General features: G+C 37.1%; 1 protein-coding gene across 1 annotated transcript in view; it reads left to right on the top strand.

The window, feature by feature from the left end:
* LRRIQ3 (leucine-rich repeats and IQ motif containing 3) overlaps nt 1-15,315 on the top strand; it is a 95,796-nt gene that overhangs the window by 21,188 nt on the left and 59,293 nt on the right. The window contains exons 3-4 of the mRNA XM_014544349.1: nt 1,136-1,269; nt 13,083-13,239. Coding sequence (XP_014399835.1) covers nt 1,136-1,269; nt 13,083-13,239 — 291 coding nt within the window. The remainder of the gene's footprint in view (nt 1-1,135; nt 1,270-13,082; nt 13,240-15,315) is intronic.

The raw sequence follows: 15,315 nt of genomic DNA, 5'->3' as shown, positions 1-15,315 counted from the left end.
GAACTCATTTTTTTTGGTTGATTTTTCTTTGTTAAATGGCATTTAAATATATAAAATAAATATCAAAAATATAAGTCTTTGTTTTACTATGGTTGCAAATATCAAAAAATTTCTATATGTGACACGGCACCAGAGTTAAGTTAGGGTTTTTCAAAATGCTGACACGTCTAGCTCAAAAGATTCGCCATCACTGCTTTAGGCAGATAAGGAAAGTTCAGAGAAATCCCCTCCCTGTTTTTGCCGTTTTTCAAGTGTCTCCCACTCAAAATAATGAATATGCCAAAGGAGCATATTTTAGATGGCATGTCTTGATCTCCTATAATCATATTATGGGGCAGCATGAAGTAGCACTTATCTGCAAGATTTTGTTGTTGTTATTCTAGCAGTACATAGCTGATTGAAGGTATAGGCAGAAAAGGTGTGTGTTTGTAACATGATGGGTTTGATGATTTTCAGGGAAGGTGCCTTACAAACAATACAAATTTTCATTTTTTTTAAAGCAGAATCATTGCATTCATAACCTAACCAAATTGGCTTTATTACTAAATTATTACAGTAAAATGATAAGATATAGGGAGTCTGTATTTCCAAATCTAAACAATTTGCAGGTGAGAGATCTTAGAGATAATTTCTTTAAAGTGAGAACATATCTTTCCCCAGGGGGATGTGCTCTGTTCCAATAAAAGTGTCCAACATGGTAGTTAAGCTGCAACAAAATTTTGAACTACTGTAAATTATTTTATGAATCCAACATGCCAGTTTTCTTCATGGGGATCCACAGAATACTTTTAGAGTTTCACTGAATACCTATTCATATAACTACTTTTCAGAGGTTGACATACTTATGGTCAAAGTTGATATCTATGCTATCAGATTGGGAGAAGAATCTAGAAAATAGAGGAGGTTATCATCATGGATCTTGCATTTTGTTAGAGAATTGAAGTTATTTGGTGCTACTAATTCTTGATTTACTGATCTAATAAAATATATGTGAAAATGTATATTATTCAACTGCTATGCCTTTAAGATACCTGTGAATGTGTTAGTAGTTTCTACCAAGAGAGTACCGAGTTTAAAGTGTCTTTTGGAAATAATTTCATGAAATAAAATTATTAAACATATTTTCTTTATACAGGGATCAACCTATGAGGATGAAACTAATAACATCAACTTTGTTATTTCAAAAATAAATGAAATCATGGCTCATAATTCACCAATTTTGATTATTCAAAGATGGATACGTGGTTTCCTAGTTAGAAAAATTTTGAGGTATGTTTATTTCTCTACTATTTGAATATTAAACTAAAATGTTAAGAAAATCAATGATAAAAAGGCATCTCTCCAATGATATTCATTTTTGCATTCCTATTAAAACAGTACTTTATAGATGACTTGAACTAGTTTTAAGAAACACACCACAATAAGTAGCAATTAGAGGCAAATATAGTAATAGCTTATACTATTTGGCATAATAAAAATTTGATACTTTTTCTTTTTTAAAAAAATTGACCATATATGTATATAACTAATAAAGTTTTTATGAATTACTAATTGAGTAATTCTGACAGTATTTCTCTTAAAAAACAACAACAATCTAAAACATACTGAATTTCCTCTTTAATGGGATGAAATAGAAATATAAACCATGTTCTATATAATGGGGTACAATAGAAATATAAACCATGAAACATATATTAGGATTTCATATTTTGTTTGAATGTGAAGATAATTTTGGTGAAACATCTGCTACCATATCCATCTGCATTGTCATTTGGTTAATTGTATTTTTCTTTCTCTTTGTTCCTTGCATTGTTTCCAGTAGCTGACATTTGCAAATAGACGAACACCTTTCTTGGCAGAATCTCTGAACACTGAACTTGGGGAGACAAGATAGGGTACTCTGTCATCAATTTCTATATATATTAGTCATACCAAACATCACATATAGGAAAAAGTAAATGAATATTTTTATATAGCTTATTTTCAGATGCTAAATGATAGAATACAGAAGATAGGAATGAAATTTGACCCTGAAATATAGGTAGGATTAAAATAGATCTAGAATTGGGCAATGACAGCCTCTGAGAAACCCAGATTAGGAAGTTTCATTGAAATGATATTCAGTATTGTGTGGTAGGCAGAGAGAATGGTCTCCTGCATTAGCCTGCATGGCTAAATCATAGATGGCAGTAGCCCTGTTAGAGAGAGAAAAGTATGAGGATCAACTGACCATAATACAGTGCCTGCAACTTCTGAAGAAGAGGTTCCAGGTTCCATATACTTTTCAAACTAAGGTCAAAGTGTGAGAGAAATTGGGCTCACAGTGGAAATAAGTAAAATTATATGGAATAAAAGATGTGGAAGAGGATCAGGCAGCTGCTGACAGGTGCATATTTATTTAAAATATTATTTCTGTCTCATCTTTCTTTAAATTTAGTGTGAGTTTTATATGAAATAAAGATCTAATTAAAGGGACTTATCTTTAGCTTATGCTCCTACAATTGAGTTTTTCACTCTTAGAATCAAGATTTCCTGTATATGCATGTAACATGAGATTAAAAACCTTGTGCATGGAAATGGTATCTCAAAATTTAGCATGCATGAATAGAATTTGAATAAGATTTGTGGGGAAAGATGCCTGTAATCTATATATATAAAAGGCTAATATGCTAAGTGTCCGACCATCTGACTGGTTGCTATGACCGCACTGACCACCAGGGGTGGGTGGCAGCGGGGCGGGACTGGGGACTGGCGAGCAGGTGGAAGGCAGACCTCTTGGTCCCTCCCCCTGGCCCACAGGCTCCGATCAGTTGCCATGTGGTGAATGGGATGGGTGGTGGTGGCAGGGCAGGACTGGGGACTGGTGAGTGGGCATAAGATGGCCCAGATCGCAGGCTAGGCCTAGGTATCCTACCCGCACACAACTTTGTGTGCGCTGGGCCTCTAGTATAATATAACGTGTTATATAATGGTACAGTAGCTTTGTATATTACTTAACAAAAATAACATGACTTTATTGTTACTAAATTATTTTTACTGCAATATACTTTTTCATGTTTAAAGTTTTAAATGTAATTAGCTCACTCAATCCTCACAGCAATTATGTGAGATAAATATAATTATTTCATAGATACTATAAGAGACAAATTGAGGATTAGTAAAAAAAAAAGGTAGATGAAAAGAAGAGAAAGTATTACATTTATATATTTAATACAAATATAATACGAAGAAAACTAAGGCATTTATTTTAGTAGTAGAATATCTCCCCAAACTCTTTATATTTATATAGTAGACCTAGTAGGTAGCATCAATGTCAGATAGAGGGATTATAATATGCTTGCTGTAGTTTTCTGGTTGCGTGTTTATGAATAGCTCATTAGTTAAAATTCCTTTCATAAAATAATTAAAGCAAGTACTTTTCTTATCCTTCCTGCATAAAAATTTGGAAAATTATAGGTTATGTTGCATCTAGAGTTTTTATCTGCAAACAATAGAAGCTAACTCTAAATGACTGAGGGAATAATGTAATTTGTTGGAGGTTTATCCTGGAAGCTCACAGAATATTCAGGAAGCCACAATAATTGAACTTGAGAAATAAGTAGCAATGAGAGGCAATGCAGAGCCAAGACTCCACCAGAGAAAGAGTTTGCTCAGGGAGCTTCCATTTACTAACTATATGACACCTTGTCATTCTGCTGCAGTTGTCCTTGGGCTTTTGGATAATTCCTAAAACAAGTATAAATTCAGGGAGAAAGCATTAAATAGGCTGATGCTAAGTTATATGACAATGTCTTAGCTCTTAGGAAAGTGGAAAAGGAATTATCTGTTCCCTTAAGTCAGCCATACATTGGAGATAACAATATATCAATACAGGTAACCAGAATGGCAGGGTCTTTAGGTACTATGCAGCTTCACTAAATGTACATTAAATTCATTTTGGTTTGCGTAGCCATCTATGTATATAAAAGCCTAAGCGACCGAATGACCAGTTGTTATGAAGCACACTCAATGCAGGAGCTTCCCCCTGGTGGTCAGTGCACTCTCACAGCTGGAGCACCACTCAGCTGACCGATGGGCACCAGATGCAGGAATCATGGCTGGCCACAGCAGCCTGGACACCACAGGGGAGGGGCAGCGAGCCTACTGAGCAGCAGCAGTGACAGTCACAGTGGGGCCAAGATGAGCAGGAGCAGCAGGCGGCATTGGACTGCCAGTTTTGGTCTGATTCCCATAGGCTATGCCGAGGGACCACACCAGTGCACAAATCCATGCACCGCACCTTTAGTATTATTATAATAGGCAAGACTAATATGTTTTCTAGGATCTCTAGAATATTTTTGTAAGTTACAAATTTCTTATTTTAAATTTAATTCACAATTAAGTTTGTAAATGTATTTATCAATATCCAAATATGTATATATGCACTTGTTTTTTATTCTTCTCCAAATGTCTATAAGGTAGAATGGGAGAAAAAATGTTTGTGTTTGTATATGTGTGTGTGTATGTGTATGTGTGTGTGTGTGTGTGTTCATGTATGTATGTTTCAGAATATGATATAGATCAAGGGTTTACAAAATTCAGCCTGTGGGCACAATTCGACATGGCTTGTTACACAAAAAGAATGCTTTTTTATATTTTTAAAGAATTGTAAATACATAGAAGAGTATACAACACAACCAAATATATACTGCAAAAACCTAAATTATTTACTCTCTGGCTCTTTATGGAAAAAGTTTTTGATCCTGATATAGAAAGCTATGCACAACACAAGGAGAAAATTTCTATTTTAATTGAATTTTGATCCGATAAATAATTTCATTGCTGGTTTTGTTATGCATGTTACTAGTTTTTGAGTTGAATTTAAACATTGCTTGGAGCTGTGCTCAAGAAAGCAAGAAAAACTTTTTTTCCCTAATTTTTAGGTTGGTAGAAAAATGTCAATTTAATTTTCCTGAACTATAAAATTTATATGAAGGATAAAATTGCATAATCCGCCGAACCGGTTTGGCTCAGTGGATAGAGCGTCGGCCTGCGGACTTGGGGGTCCCAGGTTCGATTCCGGTCAAGGGCATGTACCTTGGTTGTGGGCACATCCCCACTGGGGGGCGTGCAGGAGGCAGCTGATCGATGTCTCTCTCTCATCGATGTTTCTGTCTCTCTATCCCTCTTCCCTTCTTCTCTGTAAAAAATCAATAAAAAAATATTTTAAAAAAAATTGCATAATCCTAACTAATAATAGACAGAGTAATTGACCGTACCTTCGCTATGCCTTCCATTGGCTAATCAGCACAATATGCAAATTAATGACCAACAAAGATGGCGGTTAATTTGCATACATAGGCTCCAAGCAGCGGAGCGAAGACTGAAGGGGAGTAGGAGCAGTGAAGACAGAAGAGAGAAGGTGGCTCCGGCCGGGGCCGCGAAGATGGAAGACGGAAGGCGGCTCTGGCTGGGGCCGCGAAGATGGAGGGCAGAAGGCGGCTCTGGCCAGGGCTGGGAAGATGGACAGAAGGCGGCTCAGACCAGAGCGAAGGCCTGGGTCCCGGGTGCCGGAGGAAAACCGGTGCCCGCAGCCAGGAGAAGGGAAGGCCTATTGCATGAATCTCTTCGTGCAACAGGCCTCTAGTTATAAATAAAACTACAGAAACTCATTGTAGGTAACTTACGATATAATAACTAACTTTGAAATCTATATTATTAATTGCCCCATAATTGTTTGATATGTGGATATCCTGGAATCATGACAAATGTTTGCAAATAAGACTCCCTGTGAAAGAAAAAGATGTTGTTATAATCTAGGGAATTAGATGATAGGTTGTAACTGAGCTACCAGTTGGTTTATCAAACTTAAGGGCAACTTACTAGGGGGAAAAGAAAATAAACAAGATTTATGACCTGGGGATTATTATGCTAAGCAAAATAAGTCAGTCAGAGAAAGACAAGTATTACATGTCTTACTCATATGTGGAATCTAAAGAAAAATATAAACTGATGAACAAAATAGTTCCAGAGACATAGAAACATGGAACAGACTGATGAATCTCAGAGGGAAGATGGTGGTGGGTGTGTGATTAACCAAAGAACTTATATGCATATGCATAACCCAAGTTCACAGACAATAGTATGGTGAAGGCCTGGGGCAGGGTGGGGAGGCTAGAAGAGGTAAATGGAGGGGAAAAAAGGTACATCTATATTACTTTCAAGAATAAAGATTAAATAAAATAAATAAATAAATAAATAATAAATAGATTTACTAACTTGAAGGTCCCCAAACAGGGTAAAGAATAAATAGGTCATAGCTGATTCTAAGACAAAATCTTTGAACATTAATATCTATGAATGCATTTTTTATATATACTATTAATCCTCTGCTAGTTTTTAAATGGGTATGAATTATCAAATAATACTCAACATAGTAATGTCAAAATGTATATGATGCAGGAAATTATTAGCCTCATTTCAAATTATTCACATTAAAGACTTTATAAGAATTTTATAATGTACTTTACATGATTTCATAATATAAAAGCATTAGAGGCAACTTTTCAGTAATACATCTATTATTTGGATGGTAATTGACTGTTACATGCAGTGTATGTTTTGAGTCCTTATTTTGGAATTATGAAAAGGAATTATAATAGTCTATTATTTTTTATAGTAAATTATGTAATTTTGAATGCTGATTTTGTTCAATAGTGACTACATTATTTATATATAATAAAGATTAATTCCTACCTTATAAAATAGGTATATCAAAAATAGAAGTAGCACACATTTTTTTCAAAGTAAATCCTATTTTAAATGATAAATTTAGATCAACATTCCTGTGAAAATATTTGAGTAAGGTGAATTTGCCAGATATAAATGATTTAAAATAAAATCTATCTTTGCATATGGTTTGGATCGTTAATCATAATCTGTAAAGACAAGGTACAGATTCAATCCAGGGTTATCTAAAATTTGCAGCTTTAAAATTAACATAGTTTAATACTCTCTTGGAACACAGATGTGCTTTCCTCTACTATTTACTAAACAAAAATATTTTGTTAAAATACTATTAAATGACTGAAAATATTTTATGATTGTGTAAGCAACTTAATAATCTTACCTAATAATAGACAAACATGCAAATTGACCATCCCTCCACTACGCTCATCAGCCAATCTGATGAGTATGCAAATTAAACCAACAAAGATAGTGTTTAATTTGCATATGTAGGCACCCAGTGGCCTGGGTCCCGGGAATATCATCGGCACCCAGGTCACTCCGAGGTAGGCCCTGTGTGGGCCTTGAGCAGTCTAGGAAGGGCCTGAGCCAGGGGGCTCCTGGACAGGGCCAAGCCTGCGATCAGAGCCAAGGGGGCCCCTTCCCAGACCTAACACCTTGGCCAGAGGCATTAGGCCTGGGCAGGGGCAGAGCTGGCGATCGCAGGGAGCTGGGCAGGGGCCGAGCCGGTGATCAGTGTGAACTACAGAGGACACACCTTTCTAACTGCTCATTGAGTAAGCTCCCTGTATGCCACTGGTAATATTCTTAGTAACTTGGGTAATAAGAATCTAAAAAGGTGTTCTAGGGTTTTTCTACCTCACTCCTGGAGAAAAAAAGGAAGGTCCTCTGCTGGAGGGCTAAGAAATGTCATATTCTGCCCTAGCTGGTTTGGCTCAGTGGATAGAGCCTTGGCCTGCCCATTGCAGGGTCTGGGTTCAATTCTGACTAAGGGCATGTACCTAGGTTGCAGGCTCCTCCCTGGCCTGGGCCTAGGTCAGGGCTCATTCAGGAGGCAACCAATCAAAGTGTTCCTCTCACGTTGATGTTTCTCTCTGTCTTTCCCTTTCTCTTCCACATTCTCTAAAAATCAATGGAAACATATCCCCAGGTGAGGATAAAGAAAGAAAGAAATGTCATATCCTATGAAAGACACTTCTTGAAAATGCCTAAAGAAAGTTGTCATTTTTTCATGGTAAAGGGACTGGAGTCCGTGTTGATGAAAACACCTTGGTGGCTGCGGTGACTGGCAGTGGCTGCAACAGTGCGGTGATGGGGCTGGTGCCTTCCCCTGATCAGCCCGGTCGACTCCCACAAAGGGAAATAAATAAATAAATAAATAATAAATAGATTTACTAACTTGAAGGTCCCCAAACAGGGTAAAGAATAAATAGGTCATAGCTGATTCTAAGACAAAATCTTTGAACATTAATATCTATGAATGCATTTTTTATATATACTATTAATCCTCTGCTAGTTTTTAAATGGGTATGAATTATCAAATAATACTCAACATAGTAATGTCAAAATGTATATGATGCAGGAAATTATTAGCCTCATTTCAAATTATTCACATTAAAGACTTTATAAGAATTTTATAATGTACTTTACATGATTTCATAATATAAAAGCATTAGAGGCAACTTTTCAGTAATACATCTATTATTTGGATGGTAATTGACTGTTACATGCAGTGTATGTTTTGAGTCCTTATTTTGGAATTATGAAAAGGAATTATAATAGTCTATTATTTTTTATAGTAAATTATGTAATTTTGAATGCTGATTTTGTTCAATAGTGACTACATTATTTATATATAATAAAGATTAATTCCTACCTTATAAAATAGGTATATCAAAAATAGAAGTAGCACACATTTTTTTCAAAGTAAATCCTATTTTAAATGATAAATTTAGATCAACATTCCTGTGAAAATATTTGAGTAAGGTGAATTTGCCAGATATAAATGATTTAAAATAAAATCTATCTTTGCATATGGTTTGGATCGTTAATCATAATCTGTAAAGACAAGGTACAGATTCAATCCAGGGTTATCTAAAATTTGCAGCTTTAAAATTAACATAGTTTAATACTCTCTTGGAACACAGATGTGCTTTCCTCTACTATTTACTAAACAAAAATATTTTGTTAAAATACTATTAAATGACTGAAAATATTTTATGATTGTGTAAGCAACTTAATAATCTTACCTAATAATAGACAAACATGCAAATTGACCATCCCTCCACTACGCTCATCAGCCAATCTGATGAGTATGCAAATTAAACCAACAAAGATAGTGTTTAATTTGCATATGTAGGCACCCAGTGGCCTGGGTCCCGGGAATATCATCGGCACCCAGGTCACTCCGAGGTAGGCCCTGTGTGGGCCTTGAGCAGTCTAGGAAGGGCCTGAGCCAGGGGGCTCCTGGACAGGGCCAAGCCTGCGATCAGAGCCAAGGGGGCCCCTTCCCAGACCTAACACCTTGGCCAGAGGCATTAGGCCTGGGCAGGGGCAGAGCTGGCGATCGCAGGGAGCTGGGCAGGGGCCGAGCCGGTGATCAGTGTGAACTACAGAGGACACACCTTTCTAACTGCTCATTGAGTAAGCTCCCTGTATGCCACTGGTAATATTCTTAGTAACTTGGGTAATAAGAATCTAAAAAGGTGTTCTAGGGTTTTTCTACCTCACTCCTGGAGAAAAAAAGGAAGGTCCTCTGCTGGAGGGCTAAGAAATGTCATATTCTGCCCTAGCTGGTTTGGCTCAGTGGATAGAGCCTTGGCCTGCCCATTGCAGGGTCTGGGTTCAATTCTGACTAAGGGCATGTACCTAGGTTGCAGGCTCCTCCCTGGCCTGGGCCTAGGTCAGGGCTCATTCAGGAGGCAACCAATCAAAGTGTTCCTCTCATGTTGATGTTTCTCTCTGTCTTTCCCTTTCTCTTCCACATTCTCTAAAAATCAATGGAAACATATCCCCAGGTGAGGATAAAGAAAGAAAGAAATGTCATATCCTATGAAAGACACATCTTGAAAATGCCTAAAGAAAGTTGTCATGTTTTCATGGTGAAGGGACTGGAGTCCGTGTTGATGAAAACACCTTGGTGGCTGCGGTGACTGGCACTGGCTGCAGCAGTGGGGTGATGGGGCTGGTGCCTTCCCCTGATCAGCCCGGTCGACTCCCACAAAGGGACGCCAGACTGTGGCTTAGGCCCGCTCCCCAAGGGGAGCAGGGAGCAGGCCTAAGCTGTCAGTAGGACATCCCCTGAGGGATCCCAGTATGTGAGAGGGAGCAGGCTGGGCTGAGGGACCACTCCCCCCAGTGCACAAATTTCGTGCACCGTGCCCCTAGTTTAACATAAATAAAATAAATTGTATCTGGTCTTATATCTTTCTGAGTTTAGTAATGCCTCTACTTAAGTTGTCAGAATTAGACTGAATCATTTATTTTTTTTAAGTTTACACAGAATAATTTTAATTTTACTAACACTTTACAAAATGTTTTGATTTTTTTTGAAACTCAGAATAAAAAATAGACTTAGATCTTAGTCTTTCTGGAAACTAGTTTTCCATTTTTGAAGTGGTATGAAAAGCAGAATATTTTTATGATTGTTTTCTTTCAAAATGAGTGAGCTTCTACATGGATACACAAACAAGCTTTATTACCATCTTCTTGTCCTCATTAGATTCATTAGCAAAGTAATGGCATACAGAGGTGAATAGACTCATTCTAACCTTGTGTGGTTCTTCCTGCACTTGGGGCAGAGCAGTACATCCATAAACAGAATTCAGGAAATGTAATAATAGTCTTGTTGCCTGGGTACCTTGCTCTGATGATTCAAGCTATCATAGCAGGATCACTCCTGTCTGCCTTCTCTTTCAGATGAGGACAGTTCTGACTTTCTTAAGCCTTTGTTGCCATTCCAGAAACAAGTCTCCTTTAGAAATATATAGTTCAAAACAAATCACATGCAACACATGGCACTTAAATGTAAGCTACTCTTAACAGCAACCTTTGTATCTGTGACCTATGCATTTTGACTACCTACTTCAGAAGACAGTTTATTAAACAAAATCAGAAAGTCTCATTATAATGAATCCTTTTCTTGGAGTAGACTGGATGTAGATGTAATTAACTTTGCTTATGAAAGGTCAGAGAATACTTTTAGGAGATCATGCTGGAACTGAAGCTTTAATAATTGGATCTGATTATCGCATTTAATAGAATAACTAAGAACTAGTCATTTTTCTTTTGCTCTTTTCAAAATTTCCTTTCTTTGTTTTTGGATTTTAATAGTTTTACTATGAGGTGTCTGAATGTGGATCTTTGCACTTATTCATTTTATAATTTGTTGAGCCCTTAGATTTATAGATTAATGTTTTCTTTAGATTCCAGACAGTTTTAGACATTAGTTCTAATATATATTTTTATTTTCTTCTCTCTTCTTTTATTATTCCTATGTTGGTGGACCTAATGATACTGCAAATTTCTTTGTGGGTCTAGTCACTTGTCTTCAATATTTTTTCTCTCTGTCATCATAATTTTTATCAATGTTTTCAAGATTTCTGATTTTTTTCTACCAATTAAAATATGCTGTTGAACTAGTTGAGCAAACATTTTCAGTTATTATACTTTTTAATCTCAGAATTTTCATTTGGTTCTTTTATAGTAATTTCTGTGTCTTTATTGATAATCTGTATTTGAGAAGACATCATTGTTATACCTCTCTTTACTTAAGGTTTATTTCCTTTAAGCATATTTTTAATAGCTGCTTTGAAGCCTTTATCTGTTTTGTCTGTCATCTGTTCCCTTTCAAAAGCAGTTCCAAAGGCCTGCTCTTTTTATCTGTCTAGTTTACACTTTTGTCTTTCTTTGCCTGTCATAGTTTTTTTGTTGAAAACTGGACATTTTAGATAGTATACTGCAACAACTCTGGATACTGATCTCTTCACCCAGGACTCGTTTTTGCTTGTTAATTTATTTAATGACTAGGTGGACTATTTTAGTGACGTCTATTTCCCCCTCATTGAGCAGCCTGTGATACTGCTCCTTAGTGTACACACCCTTGGCCAGGTGCAGTCGCCCTTGGGGTGATAGTGGTTGTAGCAGGGCTCTCTTTGACTATCTCTTTCTCTGATTTCTCTGTTAAGCTGTTTGAAACCTTTGATATCACAATGTTATTAGCCTCCACTAATTGCCAGCTGATTTCTCTATGGTTTTCAACAATATTTTGAGAAATTTCTCCATAGCCTGACCCTTTAAAAAAGTAACTTGAAAAATATCTTAGAAAATCTAATCTAGGCAAGAGTAGCTAAGAGGTCTTGGGCTTTCCTCCTCTTCTCAGCCCTCACTCATAGGGCGGAAGCTCTCACCCAGCTGCAACAGGTAGAAAATAGTAGAGCTCTGATTACCAGTGTTCTCAGCATGTAGAGAGCAAGTATAATTATATTATACATAGTTAAGAGAACTGTAAACCATCTTGAAGTTGACCAAAGAGAACCAGGAGAAAAGACAGCCAAGAAGAGCTCTTCTGGGATCAGAGAAAAACTTTTGCGAAAGGCTGAAAGTTTTATAACATTCAAAAACTTCACTACTAAGTGTGATATTAGTTTGTTTAATCCATTTATCAGGTAATATTTCAAATATATTGGGTTACATAAAACATAATATTAAAGTTAGCTTCACTTATTTCTTTCAACCTTTTTTAAGTGGGACTTATAGAAAATTTAAAATTATTTTGTGGCTTACATTATATTCTGTTGAACACAACTACTCTACAGTAATTTCCCTAGATGGAAATAAAAATAACTTCTTCACTGGAAAGGAAAAATAAAGATAGGTTACCTTATATTTTTCTAGATAATTTAGTCATGTTCTTTCTGCCATACTATATAATAGAGCTAATATGCTAATTAGACTGGACAGTGGAACGACCTTCTGGAGGACCTTTCAGAATGATCAGTGGGTGGGGGGTGAGGCTGCAAGGCAGCAGGGGCTGTGAGGGCCGAGGCAGCCATGGCTGCGAGGGCCTGCTCTTGCACGAATTTCGTGCATCGGGCCTCTAGTTATGTTATAAAATGCAGAGTCAGATATAAGTATAGAATTGCTTGTGGATTCAAATCACCACAAATTTCTCATCACTCATTTATCACATGATGAATATTGATGGACAAACTTTAGTGCCTAAGTAGTATAATGTATTATTAAAATAAATATTACATTAAATTTACCACCATGTTTTCTAAGATGTATTTTCCTTCTCTTTTTTTTTTTTTTTTGGTCAAAATACTAAATGACTACTTTCCCCCTTTATTATTCAGCCACTATTTTTCATATAAAAAACCTCAAGAAAAATTTATTAGTGAATGTAAAACAAAATGGGCTTACAAACACAAAAAATATGAAGATATGATTTTTAAGGATCTCATTATTAAGCCTGAAACAAATATAACAGGAAAGCTTGCACGAAAGAAACATGTAAGTCGAATTAATTACTTTTTTTTGAAATATTTTTATTTAAGATACTATAATTATAATTTTTGTAACATTTTAAGGAAAAATATATTGTATCATAATGTTAATATTCTACTTGTGATTTTCTTGATGTGAAAAAAGTCATATAATAATGTAGTACAAATATAATTTTGTGATATATTAATTACTCTTATCACGACCATTTTATAATTTATGCTTTATGTATGTATATATATTTTTTCTCTTGTGAATTATAAGTAGATATTAATAGTAGTATAAAATTACTTTTTAGTAGTTTAAAACATTTATATTTAGTTTATTAAAGGCTGATAATTCCACATATGGCATAATATTAATTCACTACATGATGCTAAATTATGTACTGCTTTGAGGACACAGTGGAAATAAAAAGAAACATATTTATTGAGTGTCTGCTGTGTACCCGGCACTGTGCTAGATATTTTGCATGTAATATGTAATTTATTTTCCACAACACTGTAAGTTAGGTATTTTTATCTCATTTTTATAAACAGGAAAACTAAGTCAGAGGAGTTAGTTAATTTACCAAGCTACACAGTTAAGTAACATTGCTGGGACTTACCTTCAGGTCTTCTGACACCAGAGTTTATGCTTTTTGTTTTGGCTTGGACATTAGGTAATGGTAGAAATGAAGACGATATTGTAGTATAATTAACAAAAATGAACTTTTTATTATTTGTAAAGCACTGTGTTTGTGATAAACGTTTTTATATGTGGACTTTTCCTGAGTAGCCTGAGCTACAAATATTTCTATTATACTAACATTATTAGGAGGGTCTACAAAAAGGTCCAGACTGCCATTAGTTTGATTGCAATGTAATTGAGGACATGTGTTCTAAATATAGCACAGAGATATCCTCAAGCCCTTAAATCTCACAAATTATTCATTGAATAGAAACATAGTTTTAAAAGGCAAAGGCATCCTTCTCAAAACTTTTTCCTCATGAGCATTCAGTGCCAACTATATTAATTTACTCCAGATAATAATATGCTTTATTAAACTATAAAGTTCATGTGAAATGTCTTTTGGGCCTCTATGTAGAATATAAATTTACTGATTTTAGGCATGACACTTGCTTTTTACATGCTTTAAACAGAGGAGTCTTTTACTGAATAATGTAACCAATTTGGATATGCTGATAACCAATTTGGATGGATAGATAGATAGATAGATAAATAGATAGATAGATAGATAGATACTAGAGGCCCAATGCATGAAGATTCATGCAAGAATAGGCCTTCCTTCCCCTGACTGCCGGCACTGGCTTTCCTCCAGCACCCAGGACCTGGGCTGCTTTGCTCTGGCCGCCGCCAGGCACCTGAGACCTGGGCTGCTTTGCTTCAGCTGCCACCGCCAAGTCGCACCGTGGCCACTCAGAGCACACTCCCTCCCCTGGTGTGTGTCCACCGGGGTGGGGGCATGCTCCAAGCCACACTGTGGCCACTCGGAGCACACTCCCTCCCCTGGTGTGTGTCCGCTGGGGTGGGGCCATGCTCCAAGCCACACTGTGGCCACTCGGAGCACACTCCCTCCCCTGGTGTGTGTCCGCTGGGGTGGGGCCATGCTCCAAGCCACACTGTGGCCACTCGGAGCACACTCCCTCCCCTGGTGTGTGTCCGCTGGGGCTGGGGGAGGCACGCTGGGGGCGGCACGCAATCCCCTCCTGCCCATCTGCGCATGCAGCTCCTCCTGAGCCATCCTGATACAGCCTCCTCCTGAGCTGGTCATGACCATTATGGTGTCCTTGCCTAATTTGCATATTACCTCTTTATATATAGACTAGAGGCCCGGTGCACAAAATCTGTGCACTCGGTGGGGGGGGTTGCGTCCCTCAGCCCGGCCTGCGCCCATTTGCAGTCCAGGATCCCTTGGGGGATGTCCACCTGTTGACTTAGGCCCACTCCCCGGGGGATCAGGCTTAAGCTTGCAGTCAGACATCCTTCTGGTAGCCAGGGAGCCCTCGGGGGATGTCCGACTAAAGGCTTAGGCCCCCAAGGGATCGGGCCTAAACTGTTAGTTAGACATTCTTAGTGCTGCCA

The sequence above is a fragment of the Myotis brandtii genome, unplaced genomic scaffold, assembly GCF_000412655.1.
Source record: "Myotis brandtii unplaced genomic scaffold, ASM41265v1 scaffold36, whole genome shotgun sequence".
In the NCBI taxonomy this organism is placed as follows: Eukaryota; Metazoa; Chordata; class Mammalia; order Chiroptera; family Vespertilionidae; genus Myotis; species Myotis brandtii.
Note: the sequence above shows the minus strand (reverse complement) of the source record. Positions and strands in the feature narration are given on the sequence as shown.